The sequence below is a fragment of the Onychostoma macrolepis genome, chromosome 10, assembly GCF_012432095.1.
Source record: "Onychostoma macrolepis isolate SWU-2019 chromosome 10, ASM1243209v1, whole genome shotgun sequence".
NCBI lineage: Eukaryota > Metazoa > Chordata > Actinopteri > Cypriniformes > Cyprinidae > Onychostoma > Onychostoma macrolepis.
Genome location: NC_081164.1, coordinates 8,186,961 through 8,210,243, shown reverse-complemented (window position 1 = coordinate 8,210,243; position 23,283 = coordinate 8,186,961). Strand labels below are relative to the sequence as shown.

General features: G+C 36.9%; 1 protein-coding gene across 1 annotated transcript in view; it reads right to left on the bottom strand.

The window, feature by feature from the left end:
• Positions 1 to 23,283, bottom strand: part of uvrag (UV radiation resistance associated gene) — a 111,826-nt gene that overhangs the window by 22,300 nt on the left and 66,243 nt on the right. Inside the window, exon 13 of the mRNA XM_058788881.1 lies at positions 21,736 to 21,811. Within this exon, the coding sequence (XP_058644864.1) occupies positions 21,736 to 21,811 (76 nt within the window). The remainder of the gene's footprint in view (positions 1 to 21,735; positions 21,812 to 23,283) is intronic.

Below are 23,283 nucleotides of genomic sequence, written 5' to 3'. Positions count from 1 at the left end.
AAATCCTAGATGAGGGAATTTCTGCAGTAAACACTTCAAACCGGAAATTTCAAGGCATTTTACACCAATGATAGTGAGATGGCAAGTTTTATCATTGTAATTGCAGTTCAGGCTAAAGGGTGCTGACAACCTCCTGTTTTGAGATGATGAAAGATCTGTTTTTTTGCTTTTTTGGAGTTTAACACCATGGCTGTGCGTTCCTGAACAGCATTTCTGGCTTGTGGCTCAAAGAGCCATCTCTCAGCGCAGGTATGTCAGTGTGTGCCTCCTCACAGACAAAACAAACACAGATACTGTATGAAGCTCCATAAAGCCCTTCATGATTGTTTTCTAATCGTTGTTTTTTCTAATGCTGGGTGGTCTTTGGTTATTATATCAGAGACACACAAAAAAGCAGTACTGTAAGTGAATCTGGGTCATGGGAGAGTTACAGTTAATTGCACATGAAAATTAAAGCCACTTATTTTGGGGTTGGTGTGTGTAGAGATTGTTCTATGAGTGTGTTTGCTGTACACTATGTTCAAATAGGTAACAACAACAACAAAAGAATTCTGATAAAACAAAATCATTTTTAAATGCATGCATGCAAAACAGAAGCATTTTGTAGCAAAACAGAAGCCCTGCTGAAGCTGTGTGTGTCTGGATCTATATAAAACTATAAGAAATGGGCCATATTTTGCAAGCATTTGCAGACTTTCCAGAACTAAGCCAACAGTGAGATAAGCCAACATTGATACCCTGAAGTATCTGAGGCAGGAGATTGTGGTCTGCTTCAGAACAGCCGCAGCACAAAGTCCACATTATGCCTCCTGAAAGAACAACACTCCACCAAGAGCTCCTGTATCACAGCTTGAAAAACAGAAAATCAAAAACGGGAACAAATATCAAACCAAATATTTTTACAAGGAAAAACAGCAGTCCGTTCAGCATTTCTATGCAACTATTGAATATCCATCCACATATACATACCCAAACAAACCCACAGATGCTAGGAGACTCCAGCAAGCTCCAGTGAGCAATGAAGACTTATCTCTTCCAAAGCCTTTGTTTCAAAAATCTGAGATTTCAAAAAAGAAAACACTCCCAGGATTTGTCCAGCTAAAGTATGGCATAATCTTTGAAGATAAAACAATTTATTTTTCTTTTGTGGAACGAAAAGTGCAAAAACAAGAGCCAGTTATACGTGAACAAAAGCGGGAGCTTTAGATAAGCATCCACAATTCCCGTTTGTGCAATACCTCAGATGGAGATCACTGCCAAACACCACTATTGTACTTATCGAAACTAAATAATACATATGTGAAAAACGTACAACTTTGGAGTACACGGATAATGAAATATCCAGATTAGGTCTGCGTATCATAGCATACCAGAGTTCAGGATCTCATTATCTCTTCGTAGGCCTCTAAATTGTTGAATTATGGGGATTTTTTAGGACTGTTCCTCTCAGTCCAGCTCATAATCACTCTTAAAAGATTAGTTAAAAGCTTGTACAGGTTAACATCAAATAGAAAGTAAATTATACCTGCCTAAGACTCCATGATCTTTCCAATACACAGACTAATCCCTGAGAGACTGAGATAAATGCCAAGCCGATATCAGTTTCCTAATGCTACCGCTTTGACTACATCCTGCTCCCACACAGCAAATGTGGGCATTTTCGTGGGCAGACCTAGAGATGGCAGAGACTAAACACAAAGTTTCCATTCTCCCCTTACTGAAAAACAAGAAGAAAGGTACAGGTAGAGAGGAAAAAAGGAGGGAGGATTGAGATTAAGGGCTAAACCTTCCAATCAACTCCACGTCTGAAACAGAGTCGGCCATTATTCTCGCCCCTGGCTGCAACTTCTGAGAGCAATTCGAAAGGAGCCCATGCGAATATGGTTAGCAGCGAAAACTAAAACAGAGCCGACTACTATAAAGTCCCAAATTATGAATAACGTCCTGCATTCTTCCGCTTCTGACACCTACTTGTCCAGGCCAAATCCCACTGCGTGTCCTGTTAATGGTGATTTGGTTAATGGCCATTGGTGGAAACGGGACTTGGCCAGCAGCTCTGAGCAGGAACAGACTAATGAGGAGAATGTGAAGGAGCCAGTGCATAATGACTACATATTCTTTGAGTCATTTAACACAATGTAGATCTCACCACGTTCTTATACCTCTGCTCTATTAGACCATGTTTAAGTGCGTTTTAACCAAGGATGAAGTGGTTTTATGAAATGAAATTTTAGCCACTGTCAATGGCCAATTACGATTTTGTATTTGCATTATGATTGCTTGCATTATATAATCAACTTCATAAATTGTATAAACTTAAAAGAAAAGAAAGAAGAAGAAAAAATATAGAGTAAAAAAAGGAATAACAGTTTAGCATTTAATTGGAAGAAATAAGGTGATATGATATATGGCATTAAAATCAACTTAAAAAATAGAAAGTTTAAAAAAATAGAAAGCCTATTTATAATGTATGCACACATTATGCATATTTTAGGGGCCTTGATATATATGAATGCTTATATGATGACATATATGAATATATGTATGAGTACTTATGCAATTTACTCTTTTTTTAATACATTTGGATAAATGTAATACATTTTCAATAAATTTTAATAAAGTTTTTAGAAACCTTTTTTTTTGGTGTCATTAAGGTGTATGGAGTGCAAATTGATGTGAAAAAAGTTTAAATTTAAAGCAGTCTAACACAAGGCAGCAACATAAAATGTGGTGGGAATATATATTTGTCTAATATTCCAGTTAAAATATCTAAAAATCCTTGGAACAATAAATTTTCTTAAGACGCAACACTGCATGAGATATTATTTGTGTTCATTAAAATTTACATTCAAGATTCATTCTTTTTATTTATTTATATGCATTTTATTTTTACTGAAAAAAAAAAAAAAACTTTAACTTTAAAACTGCAGTCACTTTTGTAATGTATTGCCTATATGGATGAGAAAAAAAAATGTACACAATACTTGCAAATTTATAAAGCATAGAATGTCCCTAAATCTAGAGACCGTAAATGGTCCCTCTGGCAGGAAGATTGAGAAGCTTACTCACACAACACTTCAGAAAGTTAAATGAAATAACCGGATAACCAGGATGTTAAGAGCTCCTCAGGAGAAAGAATGGTGTAAGAGTTGAAATCCAAAAAACCCAAAGAGGAAGAACAGGCATAAGGAGGAAGAATAAGCATAGAGAGATGTCTCGAAGAAAACTACTGTTGCTAACAGGCATACAGCGAACCAAATTAAGTGGAGGCTCAACATCCTGTGCATGCTTTTTATGCATCCCAAAATTTCCACGTTTTTCAAGACCGTGGGAACCCTGTGTCTCCAGGCCTGAATGATTGAGCATTTGAGCATGCTTTATCACCATTGTACACAAGAACAAAGCACAAATTAATTGGTGCTAAAGCCGATTAGTGTCTTTGTGCCCATTTAGATGCCGAACAACTCCTATTTGTCTGTACGAGATGTTTCAACTACTGAGTGACATCTAACACCAATTAGTGGTGATATAGAAGTGTCAGGAGTCATGTGGATTGTGTGTGTCTGCATGGGAGAGAGTCAAATTAAGCCATTCCAGGCTGTTAAACTTCAGTGGTGTTTATTTAACAGCCACTTTCACTGGCCAGTTAACTCTTTTTCATCAGCTGTGAAACCATTACAGGGGCCCTGGGAGAAGAGGGAACCGGTAGGCCTCACCCCATCACCAAACACTTCATTCCCTTCGCTAAGATCCACAGCTTTCTGTAAGCTCTTGGGGTGAAGTTCATGACTGATGGTTTTCAAAATCCTTGATAAATATCCATTCCCTTTCCAGGCCCAGTAATACAGGCTGACAGGACGGACGCATGGTGAAGATGATCCTCCTTAATGGAGTAATACTTTATGGGCCCCGAGAGAGTCCGGAAACACGTGACAATTGGGGTGAATGTGAACGGAAGGATGAGAGAGAGACGGAGGGAATGCAAAAGAGAGAAAGGAAAAAAGCAAAATGAAGAATAAATTATGATGGAAGAAGAAAGCTAGATTATAACTGAGCTCTTGTCTGTTTCTTCCAAAGATCTTCTTCAAAGTATAGCAGCTCATCCATTGTGCCCAAATGAGATTGAAAAGCTGCAGATCTGCAGTAATAAAACCCAGATGCTTCAGAAATGGCCAGCACAGGCCTGAAAACTACCAGAACATCAGGCTTTCACTCTTTTTTTCCCCCCTCATCCTCATCGTTTTCAAATCTCCACCAGATGGAAGCAAGCTTTTACTCCTGTCTGTTTTTTTCTGGGAGGATGGTTTAACTTCATCAAGGGAGAATTACCCAGCAGATGTGTAGAGCAAGTTAAGCGTGACACGTTAAAACAGCCCACAAAGCTTTGGTGTGAATTACGAAGAACAACAAGTCTTCCTGCCTTGAACACATAAAACTTGTCCGGAATCTGCAGCTGGTACAGAGGAGAGCCGAACGTAGCGGTTTCCAATCTCTAGACCAATTGACATTTCCTTTGTAAGGATGTGCTCTGTGACCACCGCGATGACAAACTAGACAACTTTAAAAATTCACTTTACTTCAAGAAGGACTCCAGCCACGATTCACTGAAATTTAAGTCGAAACATGCTCTATGCTTTATAGAGAATGCAATTCATAATGTAAAGAAAATGTCTATTGACGACTTCTTGATTCTTCTATGGTCAATTTTCTCTTTGGGACTGAAAGTATTATCTGACAGTATTTTTGACTTGTTTTACAGTGTTTAGGAATGTCTAAGAATTCTTAAATCAATGTACCGTATTGACCCGAATATAAGACGATGTTTTTTCCTTGGAAATACATCTGAAAAAACGCGTTGGTCTTATATTCAGGGTCTAGACTTTGACATGTCAATAATACACCCACAAAAAAAATGGTGCCAAAAACGCATAAAACGAGTGTGCCATGAAATATGTAATGTAATGTGTGTTGTAAAGATCGCGAATGAAAACAAATGAAAAGGAAAAGCTTACAGCAGCATGATCGTGACTGTCATGTTAGCCTGATGGGAACAAACTTCCTCTGTAAGTGATTTTAAAACATAAGACAGTACCCAGATTTGAAGACTACAATAAGATTTCACGTCTACTGATAATAACATTTTGGTAGGCTACTATGAGATTGATAGCCTAATTGTTATATAATTCAGATGGGCTACCTGTTATTTCAATGGTATATCAAAATGTTCCAATGTCATTGTTGGTACATTTTACCAGTATTTACCATACTTTCAAAACAAAAATTAGAATTGGAAAAATATGCAATATGAAAATAATTTAAGAATGAATGTGTTTTACAGAGAGAGAAAAAAATAAAAAATAAAAAAATAAAAAAGATTTGGTTTTCAAAAAGCCTTTTTCCAACAGGTACATCTGGAAAAAGGGGGGTCGTCTTATATTTGGGACAATACGGTATATTTACTTGACAAGCACATTTACTTAAGGTCTTAAGTCTTGTGAAAATTTTTTTTATAAAAAATTGTTTAGAATTTTTTTTTTACAGTGTGTAGACCAAGTTTCAAGAGAACTGTGCTAAGCAAGTTAGTTTAAAGTAAGCTACACTCTAACAAAAAAAAAAAAAAATGGTGCACTAAAAGTGGTTCTTGGCTCATAATCATAGGGGAACCACTTTTGGTGCTACATAGCACCATATCTTTAAAGGTGCTATACAGCACCTTTGTCAAATGGTGCTATGTAGAACCATAAGAGGTGCCATATTGCATTGTATTTCTTCAACAAAAATGGTGCTAAACAGCACCAACAGTGGTTCTTTGGCTCGTAAAGAACCTTTAAAGGGGCTTAACAGGTTCTTTGCAGTGGTGCTATATAGCACCTTAATCACCCCAAAGAACCGCTGAAGAACCATACAGAAGCTTAAGAGGTCCTGTATATGGTAGCGGTGCTATATAGCCCCTCAGTCATGCCAAAGAACCGGTGAAGAACCGCTGAAGAACCACTGAAGCACCAAGATTTGGTGCTATACAGCACCAAAAGTGGTTCCCCTATGATTACGAGCCAAAGAACCACTTTTAGTGCTATATAGCACCTTTTCTTTTTGAGTATACCTAAATAATAACACATTTGGTTCAATGGCACAGACTTAACTCTTACATAAGTTCTTGTGTTCTTTTGGGACAGTCATGGCCTAATGGTTAGAGAGTCGGACTTGTAACCCAATAGGTTGCGGGTTCGAGTCTCAGGTCCGGCAGGGATTGTCTGCTCAATATGGCTGCCCACTGCTCTGGGTGTGTGCATGTTCATTACTGTGTGTGTGTGCACTTGGATGGGTTAAATGCAGAGCAAAAATTCTAAGCATGGGTCACCATACTAGGCCAAACGTCACTTCACTTTCACTAAAGGGACAAGTCACCCCAATTGGTTTTAATCATTTACTTCTGTGGAATACAAAAGATGTTTTGAAGCATTTTGTCCATACAAAACCAACACTAAACCTCATTGACGGAATGGACAAAAACACACTGAGAAATTCTTCAAAATGTCTTTTTTTCTGTTCCACAGGTTTGGAACAACATGAAGTTAAGTAAATGATGACAGAATGAGCAGGAAAATAATTTTCATTTTTGGGTGAACTTATTTATGCAAAATGGAACCACATGCTTGCAATACATGGGCCAAGCACACAATTCTCAGTGCCAGTGCACAAGCTGGCTATTTGTAAACTCAGTAGTATGGTTTTTGGTTGGTTGAACCACTGTGTGTGAATAAACTGGATTTTGTTATGTGAATAGGTAAACAGTACTTGAAACAGTCAAGAAACAGATTTTCATTGTAAAATTCTTCGGTTCAGCTGTGGAACAGAGCCTCAACTTTCACGCGGTCTCTTTGTTCCTGCCGTGGGACAACTGACAGCTTTGAAAAATGGCAGCCAGCTTTACGTCACCACACTGTCTTGAGAAGATGACAACTCAAAACACAGTTGGAGAACAACAGGAACTTAATGAGCCCTTTGCAGACTACATGACGACTTCTCCACTTTTGCCTTGTTTTCTTTATCCCCGCACATCATTTGTCAGTCAATATAAAAACTGTATTTGAATATTAGATTACAAGGGGCCACGGAGGTTATCGATCATAAGAAAAAAGAACATTTTATTGGAAAAGTGAAAAGAGAGCCAATAGAGACTTCACACCAAAGCAAACTACTCTAAATTTAAAAAAAGCTGGAAACAGTAGCCCAGCTATTAAGTCATTGACGATGATTGTCCGCCAACTCTTTCTTGGGTCTGTGAGAACATTTTTTCATTTTTATTTGGTAAAGAGCTCTTGTCAGCAGAGCTAAAGGCTTGGCAGATGTAGGCCTGATGGTTTCAAAAGAGCATGTTCCTGAAAAACCTGGAATCTATTGTATGAAGCTCAAAGTATGATATGTATTCTCCTCAAGATAATATATTTGCAGACTTCGACGTCTAGTTTTTCACCAAAATGATCATAAATTCAAGTTTAGCTTCCAAAAAAGCGCATAGAATAGCAAATAACCTGATGGTATAGATTTGGCTCTTCTAATATGGCTTTCAGCAAATTTCTGGCTCACAGTCAGACTCAGTACTCAAGGGAAACCCTTCATCTGTTTGTGGGCGTTTTTGCTTTCCATAGAGAAGCAAACAAACAAGCAAATATATACAGTACCCTTGAGACACACCCGCATCGTTAGTGGGCCACTGGAGACCAGGGACTACCTTTTCTGGCACATATATATTTAGTGGCTCTTTCTCCTCTTTGCGGTGCGAGGCGAACCCCTGGCTGCCGACCTAAAACCGTGGAAATTCAATTACAGCCATTTAAGTGTTTCATAAAGCCATAGGAGGCTAGCCAGAGGTATGCTTATAAAACCAGGAGCAAGTGAAGGTGGCGAGTGCTAACGGTCCTGCACTCTCCCTGTTGCTCTCTTTTTATACTCCCTCTTTCCATCTGTCCCCCTCTCCTTGCTTAGAAACGCTGAATGGGTTACCAGGAGGACAATGACAGACAAAACAACAGCCCCAGATACACTCGTAAATCACGGCAGGATGGCTGAAGTCCCGGACTAAGAGTAGGCCGCTGTTTCTGAGCTTTCCGTACGTCCAAAAGCTCATAGAGAGACCCAAACAGATAGTCAGGGTCACCAGCCAATGTAGAATCCACTAAGAGTAAGAGTAAGAAATGGAGAGAGGAAGAGATTTTGAATTTGCTCTACAATTGGTTCAAAAGGAGGACAGGCAGAAAGTGTGGTGTGCCTCCGGTCTCTGTCTTAGGGCCAATTTGTATTTTCTTTAAAGGAAAAGTTCTGTCATTGTTGACTCTCATCTGTTGTTCCAAGCCCAATTTTTTTTTTTTTACTTGAAGCGCAAAAGGAATTTTATAGAATTGCACTTGTCAAACATTTACGTTTATTTGGAATAAACAGGAACTGAGGCTTCTATGCTTCAAAATGATACAAAAGCAAAAAAGCTTATTCCAAGCTATATTCCAAGTCTTCTGAAGCCATACAATAGCTTTGAGTGAGAAACAGACCAGAAAGTAAGTCATTATTCAAAGAAAATCTACTAACCTTACTCTCCTTGCCATATTTATGAGTGATGGATTTTTTTTTTTTACTGAATCAGTTAATCCAGTTTTTCAACTTTCCGGTCTGCTCCAAACACAGCTATCATATGCCTTCAGAAGACATAGAATATAGTGCCCACGTTATATGGACTACTTTTATTATCCTTTTAATTGTGTTTTTGCATCCTTTTAAACTTCAGTCCACATTAATTGTAATTGTATGCAAACAAGTAAACGGTACATTTCTTCAAAATTTACACTTTTGCATTTGACAGAAGAAAAACGGCTCATACAGATTTGGAAAGACATGAGGGTGAGTAAATGATAGCATAATTAGAAATGGAAAACCAGTCAAGAGAGCACAGATTTGAGCTACAGCTGGTTGTTGGACGCTACATTAATAGGCATGAATTGGGCAACTCCTTGTGGTGACATGCTCAGTAATTTCTTGCGGTGTGATACAGCTTTTATGAGTACTGGAAGGCATCCCCCAGAGGTTTCCAGCTTTCTCCGCAGGCTGCTGTAGGTGCTACAGCAACAAGCTACAAGTGGAAGCAAGACCACACAAAGCCAAAGCTAGTGGGAGTAGTAAAAGTAAAGGAGGAGTGTGTGCTAAAACACATAATGTTACCAGACAGACGAACAACCACAACTGCATGTGCTGTAACAGTTTAGAACCAGACCATTGCCAGGTTTAAATTAAGAGTCAAGGGCCCACCTTGTAATGGCTCCAGCACTGGTGCCCAGTGACTTTAAATAACTAAAACAATGATGTAGAAGTTGCGACATGCATAAATCATGCACAACCGGGTCATCAGTGCCAGTCCTTTAGACTACTTAGATGTAGATAAAGCATTTAGAAATAGCTTTACTAAAATAAAATAAAACTAAATTAAATGAAATAAAATACCCTTTAAAAATCTCAAAGTCATTTAAAATCCACTTGGCTCAAAAAAACTGAAGGGGCATATGATGCTTCTGAAGTGGATTAAACTCAAATCCTATAAAACAAAAAAAGACAAACATGAACTTATGAAACCCTTCCCAATAGAGAAAACCTCCATAGACATGTTGTATGAGAAGGTTATATTTAAAAGTGAAGTCTAGTAAAATGAGCTGTTCTGCCAGGAGAAACTGGGATCATGTATAAAGCTATGAGAAAGGAGAAAGTTGAGAATCTCTGAGGACATCTGAATCATGCGTCCCTGCACAGAACATCACAGTTAAGAGGAGTAAACACTTGCCAACAGACTCTGGACAAGAGCACAGGGCTTCCTCCGGTGACATGACACAGCCATAAAAAAAAACACTGCAGAAATACTGGGCAGAGTATCAGAGCTTATCTCAATGCTTCAACTAGTCATTGACTGTAGAGAAAGAACAAGGAAGAAAGAAAGAGGGAGAGAGGAGGAAATGATTATGAAAAGCGTTAGAAAGAAGAGACGGAAAGATGACCAAAAGAATAGAATCAGGGAAGGTAGGATGAATGAAAGAAAGGAAAAAAGTATCAATAATTCACTAGACAAATGAATAAAGTTGAAAATTGAGAAATGAAAATTTGATTTAATCTTTTCTTTTTTTTTTTTAATTACCAATCAAGATTGGGGTTGGTAAGATTTTTAAGTCTCTTATGCTCACTAAGGTTGCATTTATTTGATCAAAAATACAGTAAAAACAGAAATACTGTGAAATATTACCATTTTAATTTCATATTTTTAATTTTTTTTTTTAAACAGTACTATTTTAATATATTATAAAATGTAATTTCTTTCTGTGATGGCAATTTATTTATATATTCACTTTTTAATGCCATGAAAGCTTCTGTGGTGGCAAAGCTGAATTTTCAGAATCACACGACCCTTCAGAAATTATTATAATATGCCAATGTAATGATAAAAAAAAAAGTTCTTATCACAATTGAAAACAGTTGTGCTACTTAATATTTTAGTGCTTAATATTTTTTTTACATTTTTTCTAGCAAATTCTTTGATGAATAGAACATTAAAAAACTGCATTTAGACAACAAAACAGACATCTATTTAAATATTATATGTAATAGTATGTCTTCACTGTCACTTTTGACCAGAGAATAAAAAAACAAAAGTATTAATTTCTTTAAAAAATAAAATAAAATAAATAAAACAACCTTGTTTACCCAAACCTTTTAATGATAGTATAATGGGGCGCTAAATTTTTCTTCTTTCTTCTAAAAAACATAACCTTTGAATGAAATATGAAATAAATGACATGAAATAACCTGAATGAAGATGAAATGAAGATGAACAAAGAAAGAGAACGAGAGCATTTATCTAGGTCTTTACCAGTGCCAGATTCATTCATCACTGGCTGCATTAATATCAGTAATTTCAGTTGGGTTTGAAATACAGCAGCCATCTGTTATCTTAGAATAACTGGTGAATGCTTTATTACTGACTGGGTGGGCATGTACAGTCCTAATGGATGAGGTGTAACACACTTCCCAGGCCTGAAGGAAACTCAGCTTATTAAGCCTGATGACTTATGGAAAACAAATCGCTCCTAAGATAACAGCGAAAATGTGCACCCACGCTACAATGCAATTACACAGAGCGCTATTACACAAAGCTGTTGAGACAAACCAAATAATCAGTCTTTTTCTCAGAAATTCCACACGTCAGGTGCAGCGGCGGGATGTAATCTCTTCATCTAGACTAGTTGAGTCCAGTAGTCCGTTAATCCGTTTTTCCCTCCCTCATCCATAAATCAATTCTGTATTTGGGTCCACAGGCTTCGTTCCCATACCTCTGAGAGTATAGGGTGGTCCCCTTGCTAGAGCAGCCCATTTATGCTTTGCCAAAAACAATTCTGCGGTTAAGATGTGACAAATAAATCGGGTTAAAAAGTGGTATTTTTTATAGTTGGGACACAACGCAGAATCCTAAAATGGCACCTGAATGTATTAAAATATAAACCACATTTTTGACGATTACGCAGCCGCCTGTTTCGCATACAGAGTGGCTCTTAGTACAGTAATAACCAACATATGTTTGCTAAAATCGCATTTTGACTTCCTCTATAGGAAAATGAAAATTACCAGTACAGCGAGTGAACTTTCATAGAGCTAAAAGACAGAAAACAAGATTCATTATGCAGTTCACTAAAGCAAACTTCCTTGAAATGGAAAGCGGATGCCGTCTGGCTTGGGAAAGATGGAGAGCTGGTTAAAGAGTTGATCAGTTCCAGGTCTTCTCTTGTCCCCAGTGATGTTGGTTTGGCGGTGAAACTAGGGGGACCAGGGTTCACGGCTACGCAAACAAACACGGCGTAACGCTGGTTTGGATGGACTCACTGAGCCTGGTTTGTGAAGATGGGGCTTTTTATGGAGGATTGACTGGAGAAGGGCTCTCATTGTGCGAGGGACGGCGCGTATGCAATACAGCGGCTTTTTCTGGAGGGTCCAGCTCACCGCGATGGGCTGACTCACTCACCGCAGCCAGGTCTGCCGGACAGGGAGGGTGGATTCTGGGATAGCCTGGGAATAGTTTGAGCTATATATGCCGTTCTCTTGGGAGTTCTCTCTAACACTCGTCAACTCCCATTTTTTATTTACTCGTCTGATCTTAATTAAAAGGAGGGAGAGTAAATAAGTAAATATGAGCAGTCAGCCTTTTTGACTCAATGGGCTGCCTTCAATGGAAAACTGAGTTAGGATTTAGGTGGGTGTTTCTTTTAGAAACTATTAGAAAATAAAAAACCCTAAAAACACTTTTCATACTCTTATTAGCTTATTTAAATAGTCTACTAACATTGTCTGTACATATATTTCATAATTTATTCTTAAAGTTAAAAACATTTCCACCAAATCTCACATTATGTATTATGTTTGTTGTTGTTTTTTTGTTTTTTTTACATTTTGGAATAAAATGTGTGATTCTTTTCTCTAGCCAAGGCTAATTTCACAACTAGCATTCTATGCATCCAAAACACAGATAATTAAATGATATTTTTATACTTTTTTCATAATGTGACCATTTCTGGTTGGAAATTATGCATAAATAATTATGGAAAAGGTTAGAGAGAAGAGATGGTAGGATGACCTATAGAAAAGAAGCAAGGAAGATAGGACGGATGAAGGAAGGAACGAAAAAAGTATCAATAAAAAAATTTATGAATACAGTTTAAAAATTAAGCTCCTCAGCGCGGATGAATCTCATGTTTTGAGGAGTATGTGTACCTGTCAGTCACAGCACCGGTGTGGATACTGTACTTCAGAATCACAGATTCTAGCCTATGTCTTGGAATATATGACCCAAATAAAAATTTTCACCGGATTCTGTCATCTGAACAAGTAACAAGTCTGCACCTTTTGTTCTGACCAACTGAGGAAAAAAGCATTAGAATAAATTGCTCTACCAATGATGATTAAATATAACGATCGTTTAGCTCATATCACTTCAATTGTTAATGTTAGCAACATCACCATTGCGTAACTACGTGTAAGTAGTGTGTATTAGCATTCCATGTAGATTTCAATTTTTATAAAGTCTAATCTCTAATTGTCATACAATTTGAATTTCATATAAAGAAATTATTTTAACCCAAGAAGCAAATTATTCTTCCTTACAACAGGTTCTCTTTAAAATACAAAACAGACGTGTTGTAATGATGTAGCAGCATGCTCAAATTTCCCGCGAAAACCTACCAGTGCCAAATTACAAAACATTATTATAAGCCTACCGTTGTGAATCAGGATAAGATAATAGTTCAGAACACTGGCTAGTTATGTACTTACTAAAAAATTTATTTATTTATTTTTTAACCAAAAAAAAAAAGTTACAGAGTGCAGCTTTAGTATTTTAGTGGAAACTGTGGATTTTTTTCAACTCTCTGTTTCTGTTTGGGCTCATCTTGAGGTGAGCGACCCATGATGGCAATTACGTTCAACACTGTGTTTATCTTTCTGTCACAGTGCAAAGTAAATCAAGGAAGATAAAAGAGCAGTCATGGGAAATTTGCGTTCAAACAGGAAAACACTGAATTAAGAGCTGGAAAAAAAGAAAAAGGAGAAGAAACGTGAATGAAGGACACACGAAAAAGGAATTAGTGGGGGTGGAAAAAAACAAGAAGTGAGCAAATCACTCTTAGACGAACACGTACGAGAAAATACCACCACATCTAACGGAGAGTCATTCCCGGCTCACACTCTGAGGTTAAGTACACAGTCTGATGGAGGTAAATTCTGAATGTGACATATGGAAATTCCTGCTTAATACACACAAATAAAGCCACTTAGCCTGAGCGATTAATCACACTGAAGCGATTTCGTTCACAAAGCGCCGGTGTAGACTTTGCTAACGCTCGCAAGAAGGAAAAAGGTTCACACAGGAAGTTAGGTATGTAATAGTAGTAGTTAACTTCTCATAGAGGAACCAGTGGCCTTTTACTACATGTGTGATACAGCAAATGAAAATGCGAGTGTTGGCATGCATATCTCCTCTCTCACCTAAAGTTCATATGGTTTCCATCTCAGAAAAGTCATGTTAGATAACAGTCATGACACTAATGGCAACCAAGAATCTCTCACCTCTTTATAGCTAAAGTTCACATGCACCTGAATGTCTTTAGGGAACAAAACATATTGTATACATAAAGCTGTACACAGGAGGTTTGAAAACGCATCCGACTATTTGTAGCACAAGCACTAAAGAGGCGTTAACAATAGCAAAACTGTGTCAATAGTGTCTAGAGTGTACTGCCAGTGTAGCAATTTTAGAAACACAGCTCACAGAGAAGCCATTTTTAAACAAATCAGCTTTCTCTCTGCATGACCTGTTGTAAAAACTACACTGTTAAATCTTTCGTCCTCATGTAAAATGACTGATCATATGGAGTTTTTGCCAAAAAAATAAAAAATAAATAAAAACAATGTGACATTAACCCTCCTGGAAAATAGCATAGGACCTCCTACTCACCTATCAATCATTGCATTAAAACACTTTTTTTTTTTAACACTTTTTCAGTTGTGTGTGACTGACTGTAAAGAGGTAAAATAAAACAATAAAAGTGCTTTAACAAGTATTATTGTAATGAAACGAAAATAGCTACACAAAACAAACAAACAAACACACACACACACACACACACATATATATATATATATATATACACACACATAAATATATATACACATACATATATATATATATATATATTTTTTTTTTTTTTTTTTTTTACTGAAATAAAAACAAACATAACTTGGAAAAACTAAAACTAAACTAAAATACACATCATAAATTAATAAATATAAAATATGACTACAAACTCAATTTTACAAATTAAACAAAAAAAGAAACTGAAAAAATGTATTCTCACTGACTACGTTTACATGCGCATACGCCACTGGACAGCACAAATGATGGACTCAGAAATAGAAGTGTTACTGGCCCCTGTTTTAATTTATTTATGTCTAATGCAAAACACTTTTGTATGGTTGTATTCCATGCTTTTTCGGCACCATAGAAATGTGACGGCAATTTGTTTGCCTACGCTGCCGTCGCGTTCTACTCGCCATTTCTAGATGACGGTGAGGAACAGGTACTGGTGGCAGCGAGTTGTGTTCTCCCCAGAAATGCGATGCTTTCTTCCCCGCCATCATTTCTAATCTGCGTATTAATACAGGCACGTGTCACGCCATTCATATATATGTCGCGAGCACATGCGCATTTTGGTGGCATACGCCACCTATGTTAATACGATTACGCTTGCTGCGATTATGAACTTAATCGCATTATTTAAATCGAAGTATTGCGTTTACATGAGTTAAAGTTTAAATCGCAATATTGCCAAAATCTCATTCTAATCACATTAAGAGGGTGCATGTAAACGCACTCACTGATCATCATTTGGTTCTCTAAAATAAAATAAAATAATAAAATAAAAAATAAAATAAACCACTGTTATTTAAGTTTTTATTAATATGTTGAATCAGTTTTTATTTGTTTATTTTCTGTTTTAATTTAAAGTTTAAGCAATTTTGTTGTCTGTTTTTGTCATATTTAGTAGTTTTTGTTTTTTAATATACTGTATGTCCATATAGTTTTTAATTAATTTTTATTTTTGGTTTTAGTTTTTTGCTCTTTTAGTAAATCAAAATGAGAAATGTTGCCTTTTTTATTTAATTTAACATTGATTTTATTACAAGTAACAAAACTGTTATTTTTAGTATGAGTTTTAATTAACTATTGTGAAATCACAGGCTGACTCTCAGTACCTCAACAAGTCCAAAAGCTTTGAATGAATAAGTGCAACCAGTGTCTCCTTATCAAATGGTACAATCAAAAGCACACCAAAATATGCGTATTCACATTAAAAACTGATTTAGATCAAGTCATCCAGCAGTACTGATACTGCCAGGTTTCCTGGCTTTGCAAAGAACAGGGCACAATGCTACACCTTCATCATTCCCTCTCCAAATTCCCCAATAATCTTCAACCCTCTCTGGGTTTAATTCCCAGCGCTGCCCTTCCTGCTGAGCTCCTTGCCAAATAAGATAGCTCGCTAGCTTGGCGACTGAGTGCTAATTGTAATATTTCTTTCACCATTCTGTTTATGCAGCGTCTCAGGACGAGGTAATCTGTTCTTGGAGTGCTGCTGTGCTTCAGGAGACTGAACTACGGACTGAGCTCCATCTACTGAGGTTTGGTCACTTCAGTACTTCTGCCCTCTAGGGGAAGATTAACCATTTAGACAACACACAAATTCACACATATACATGTTAAATACTTGAGTTCTTCTGTTTTGAAAGCTTGGAAACTCTTTCAAGCACACTTTGACCCCAATGATTGTGTCCAAATCTCCAAAACAGCATTCTGGATGATCCATATGAAAGATATTAAACAACAGCAGCACATGAGTGTTTGTTCTGCTGCCAACAAGAACAAAATCTAAAACATAATGACTATTAAAAGCCAAATTCACAACATTCCAGATGTTGTTGTGACAGTTGAAGGAAGTCTCGGCAGCGGCCTAATGAATTAAATACACTCGTTATTGAACATGAATGGAAAAGATGAAGTGAAAATGTCTTTTGTTTTTCTTTTCTGTTTTCTTTATGGTACAGCATGTTTAACTTGTCCTCCTTGACTTGTAGTCCAAGCCAAAGGAAGTACACTAGCCAGGCCTGACTACCTAAAAATTACAGCTTTTACCTCAGTTTGAAGTTCTTACTGGCAAACATGCTCTATAATGCAACAAACACAGACAAAACCACACAAATCTCTTACGCACACAGAAACTACCTTTCACCATTACCTTCATAACAGCATTCAAATAAGTCACGCAAGGTTGCAATTTAAGAATCATTTTACAGTTGGCTTGTCTGAGGGTTGTTGGAACAACTAGACTAAGGAAGCCCTTTATAATAACGCAGGTTTAGGGTCACGAGGCACCAATGAGATGCATTTCTTAGAAGCCATTCACACAGAACACGTTTTTTGCAGAACTGTATGAGTTTGCGTCTTTTTACAGTGATTCACGTTACAAAAATGCAGCCATTTTTAACCCAAGAAAGCCTACTGAATCATATTTGATTCACAAGTCAGGGGCGTTTCCTCTGAGGAGGCATGGGAGGCAGTGTCTCCTCTCCTCAAAATTGGATGAGAAAATAATCGATATTGCAAAAAATAAAACAGCGCAAATATGACTAAATATGATATTAAAAGTCTAAAAGTCACTCGTTTTTATAAAGTAACACTGTCCGACAGCGACACCCACAGGTAAAGTTACAGCGGAGGCTTGCCTCCCTTCGGTCCATTGACTTTCTACAGAGACCCCAAAGCGTGCGGTGACTTTTCTGGAGGCACACTGAGATGAATGGGGGAAAGTCACGTGAGAGGAGGCCTCCAATGCCTCCATCGCGCTATATCGGTTATGACTGGATGTGATTGGTTAGTGCGATAAATCCCGCCTCTTGTTTTCATGCGAGCTCTCGGTCTGAATGAAGAAAATGATGGCATTATTGACTAATTATAAAGTAAGCAAGCAACTCTCCCGCTTCGATATCACTGCTTTGTGTCTCGTCAAAATGAAACATGAAATGGCTTGAAAACGTGATGACTTTCAGTTTTTAGTGAGCATTCAGCTTGATGAAATGAAAAAAAAGTGTCTATTTACAAGTGCACATAAGCCGCCTTGTGGCAGAGGTTATTTACACTAACTCCGCCCACCAACGTGTGATTACAAAGCATTACAGAAGACTATTTCATTATTAGTTCCAGTGGCACAGATGGTAAAGTACATGTTGAAGAATATATAGCTATTTGCTCTTAGGTGTAACAGGGATGCATTATTTATATTTATATATATATATATATATATATATATATATATATATATATATATATATATATATATATATATATATATATATATATATATATATATAAACTGCCTCCTCATTTTAAAACACCACCGCACACCACTGAGATTTATTTATATTATTTATTTATTTATTTATTAGGGGTGACCCCGAATAGTCAACGATTCGATGCTTCGATAGGAGGAGCCTGATTCGACTACCAATCTCACAGTCGATTATTCACGGGGTGTTATGATCATGCCATTTTGACTATGTGGGGGTGCTCAATGTCTGATTTCACATAGAACTACCGGTTTTCTCCCAATAAGTGAATATACAGCCTATTATGATAATGCTATAAATAAGAATCTGAAGAGAAAGAAGATTTAAATAAATATTTTAACGTGCATGAATAAATCCAACCACCCCTATAGATTTAAGTTTCACTTCCAATAATCCGTGACCGACAGAGGAGCATCTTAACTTTAACAAGACTCAAACCGACACAGGCAGAGTGAAAGACAGGATTGTTTTTCAATCAGGTAGGGTCAACAAAAGGAGTTCATTCAGAGCCACGCAGACATGTTCACTTCTCCATTCGGGGCATTTTGTGCAGACAGCCTATAAGTCGTAATATTAACGTTATGTTGTATAAATAACGAAGCGTATTCTATATGAGATAAATGTAAATCCCATTGATAAAAAAAAAATGCTATTATATGCTTCATTCTACTGGTCATCTTCAGCGTGCGCAGCTCAAAACAGAAATGCAGAACATTAATAACTATGTCATATACATAACGTTATAATGACTGTGTTCTGTCATGAGATTTTGGATATATTGTTTGTGATTGTGGTTGCTGAATAAATGCACTTACTCAACCACTGTTGTTTTAATATAGAAAATTGTTGCCATTTGGAACTGTTGCACTTACTAGGAAGAATTTGACTGTTATAGTATTTTTTGTTTGTTTTTACCAGTTTTCATTATGTAAACTGTTTTTCCATCCCACTGCCTTGTCTCATGTTTTTAAACATAAACGTGGTGTATAATGTGAATGGCTCCTTAATGTGTTCATAAAGGATGCATTCTCACATTGAAAATTGCTATCAAAATCTGTTTATTTCGTTGAACCAGAATATTTAAAAAGCAATGCTGTTTGTCTGACAATAAATTAGTATATAGTATGCAAAAATGCTTAAATGGCACAAAAGATATTCAACAAATCCAAAAATATCGCACAAAACTATCAAAGTACACACACAAAAAAATGTATTGTTAAAATGTTTTGTTGATGGTTGTGAATTTGTTATAAAAGCTCAGCTTTGACGGCTACAGCAGCAGTGCTTTGAAGGGGATAGATTTAAAGACTTAACATCTCTGAAAAAGTTTAAGCGTGCCGACAGTCTCACAGCATGCTAAAACACAGCACGGTGTCAGCACACTAAAAACATCAAAAAATGATTCCTTTTAAAGCAAAAATGAAAATAAAAGCAATTAGTTGTCCGTTCTGACTCATCCCTTGTTGCAATAGTGCAAACGACAAAGAAAAACAGACAAAAGTAGAAAATAAAAAAGCCTTTGAAAGTTTATCATCACTATGTTCTCAACTCATCTATCAAAGACAAAAGTGCCCGGGCGAAACCCCGCTGGCCACCTGACATTCTTCTCCCTTCCTCCCATGACACGAGGACTAAATAAAAACAACATCTAGTCAGCGCGCTGCTTCAAAGCAACTAAAACACCCCTCCTTTCTTTCTCCCTCCTGCCTGCTTGGATCGTTTTCAAACACACACAATTTAATAAAAGATAGACGTTTAATCTCCTCCATTCCAGAACAAGAGCACCGCTGTGAAACCCGATCTCTGCTTAGTCTCAGCAGCCGGACACAGAGCCACCGTGGCTACGGCTAACGAACGGAACGCATTAAAGACGAGAGGGACGGACGGGAAAAAAACGAGCGACGGAGGCACAGACCACAAAAACAAAATAACAAACAGGATTTCACTTGCTAGTTATTCGCAAATCATATTAGGTAGGAAAAGCCAAGGTCAATTTTATAATATTCAGGGGTCAGCGAAGCAGCTTAGTCCTATTTGAATTAGCGAAGAGCGTACTGGGAAAGATGCGGAACGGAATACGTACAGTGGGCCTTGCCGTTGGGATCGAAACGGCTAAAAGAAGAGGAAATTACAAGTAGCGTGACTTAAAGGCAACGCGTCATGCATTCTCCGGACAGTTCCTCTCCCAAACTGGAACACATGTGCGAAAGGACACAGAGGCCCAAACCTGAAATGGGTTACAGCTCATCTGTTTTGCTACGTAGCCATGTTAAGTAACATTAAAAGCCCAATCGGTAGAGTTCATCCGACTCAAATGCTTCAAAATGTTGAGTTCACTGAGCTCACATGGATCGTCTTGACTCCGGGGGTGAGAGGCTTCACAAACAATGAGCTTAAAAAGCGTTCGAATGCGGTCAACATCCCGAGATAAGCTCCATTAACTTGCCCTACAGAGAAACACTGACAAGGTTAATGAAGATTTCTGGCAAAGGTGCAAAGCATTACATTCGTTTTGATTAAGCGGACGTGGAATGGAAATGGTGGACGACAGGCAGTATGAAGAACAAGCTGCGGAGGGCATCTCGCAGTCAGACTACAAATGGAGGCATAGATCAAACATGACAGATATATAAGTTTTCCCCTCAGAGTTGGCTAAGCTTACATATCACTCCATACCATGCACACAGCTACGTTTTTGTTCTTGCAATGTGCGTGCTGCTTGCGTGGGTCAGAGACGGAGCGATTCGGTCGACCTCCTTGCAGTCTATTCTGTATTTTTCATCTCCTCCTTAAGTTGGGGCAACAGCTGGAGCACAGGAGGCTTGGATTCCACTCCCAGAGTCACGGAGGCGTGTTAATATTGCACTTAACCAGGCAAACTGATTAAATTCAAGCTGTATAATTGTGACAAGAGCTTAAAATTGGAATTGGATTTGAGCTATGGCTCATGAGAGTCATTTTGAATGACGTTAATGCAAGTGATTCCACAAAGTACAGTACATCAGTTCTAGAACTGCAGCTGTGGAAACTTATTAGAGACCAATACCTCATCATAATTCAGGAGGTTTTCAAACTTTTTTTTTTTCAACATGCATACACCGATAATTTTTTTTTTTAATTCACGATTTAATTTTTAATTTTCAATTTAAAATTGTAAATATTTACCATTTTTATTTTTTTTAACATATAAAGAATTTAAAAACAAATTATTTATATTAAGCAATGATGCCTTAAATTGATCAAAAGTGACAGTAAAGGCACTTAAAACTGTTTTCAACATTGATAATATTTCTAGATCACACAAATTGATAGATAGATAGATAGATAGATAGATAGATAGATATTATTAGAAAATATTTACAATTATAATAATATTTCCCAATATTACTGTATTTTTGATCAAATAAATGCAGCCTTGCATAGAGTATTTACGTTCAAAAACATAAAAATCTTACCAAACTCAAACTTTTGAATGGAAATGTATATTCAAAAAGTAATTTAATATAATTTTAAAAAAAAAGTTCGAAGACCAGTTTGAAGACCCCAGTCTAATTATTGGTATGTGTTAACAAAAACACCAGGAAGTGCTTTTGTTGCAAGTTACAGCATGAAAATATTGCCGTTTTCCTTAAAAACACCACCTATTAAGCCACTGACTAACTGGGCAACATCCAAGCCTTCTGTTTCGGACACACCCTGTGTAATCGGTCTGTCGGCCATCTTGATTTGAACAATGGGACATGCTGAGATTCTTACCTGGGCGATGTTTTTGTTGAGCAAATAGACACCATATTCAAACTGGAAACGCTCTCCTCTGGGGTAGAGAGGGAACCTGCAAACAAGAGCAGCAAAGAGGCATCATGAGAAAGAGTCTCAGCACTCACCTCTGAACCATTACACATGGTTCCCATATCAAACACAAAGCGAAGAACATTTTTTATGAGGTCGTAATCAGTTCATAACTTTGCACAGGACAACCTCACACCAAACAACGAGAAACAGCAGGTCATCTGGATAAACAGCTAACCAATAGACCAAAGCCTGAAACTAATAACTGTATTTACAAACCAACGTTCAGAGTCAGGAATCTTTCAGTGTTTAAGGGTATTTATGTCCTGTGAAGTTAACCGAGCAATGATGATGCCTCAAACTCTTCACAAACTCAGCAAGGCAACAGGCTCTTTCTGACGTAAGACATTTCAGCAGATGTTAAGAGACCGCCTGGAGCTCTGGAGGTCTGGTTCTGATCCGCTTCTCAAATGCATGTCTGAAACACAATCTATTATCCATTAAAATCATCATTCTGGCTTGTTTCTTTCGGTCAGTTCTCATTTAAACCACAAGCGTAATCATGATGCAGAAATGGCCGAACGGCACACAATATCAATGTCTACATCAGAGCAACGTATAATGAACTAACCAGTCAAGATTCACAACAGATGAACACGCTGGACTATTATTGTAATTCTGAAGGGTGCACATTGAAGCGTTTACGGAGAATTTAAGACTTCAGAAAAAAAGCTTTTATTATTAAAAACTGTGCCAATACAATAGGGTACACGTTTCAGAGATCACTGGAAATCTGTGATGTGGACAACACTCATCTTTAGCTGATCCATTCATCATATTGAAGCAATACATCAATATAAACACTGACCATTAGCCAATAAAATATGAACAAGAACTAAATTTGCACTTCAAAAAAAGAAATATAACTGCTTGCAATGCACCAAAAGAGTAGTATTAAAGTTCAATTGTGTTAAAGTTATCTTAGATTTAGGCATTGGTTTAATTTCATTTAAATAAAAATAAAATAAAATAACAAAAAATAAGAATAAGAAATAAAAAAATTAAACAAGAAATAGATCCACAAAGAAACATAAGCGATTGCAAGCCACCAGAATAATACGTTTAATATAAGTTTAATGTAAAAAAAAAAAAAAAAAAGTTTAATAGTGTTAAAGTATGATCAGGTTTTAGCTTTTGGTTTTCATTTCATTAAAATAAAATAAATAAATAAAAACAAAATAAAATATCAAAAAACAAAACAATAAATAAAATGGGAACAAAAACTATATTTACACTTCCATTACATTTCCTTAAGAAAATATAAGTGTTTGCAAGTTGCCAAAAAAGTATTAAATAGTAATAACGTTTTATAGTATTAAAATAAAATAAAATAAAACAAAACAAAACATGGAAAATGGAAAAACTAAATATGGGGAGTTAAAGAGAAAAAAACGGAAAAAAAAAACAGTAATGTAACTGAAGTACTGTGGTTTTTAATGCTGAACGTTTTTATTT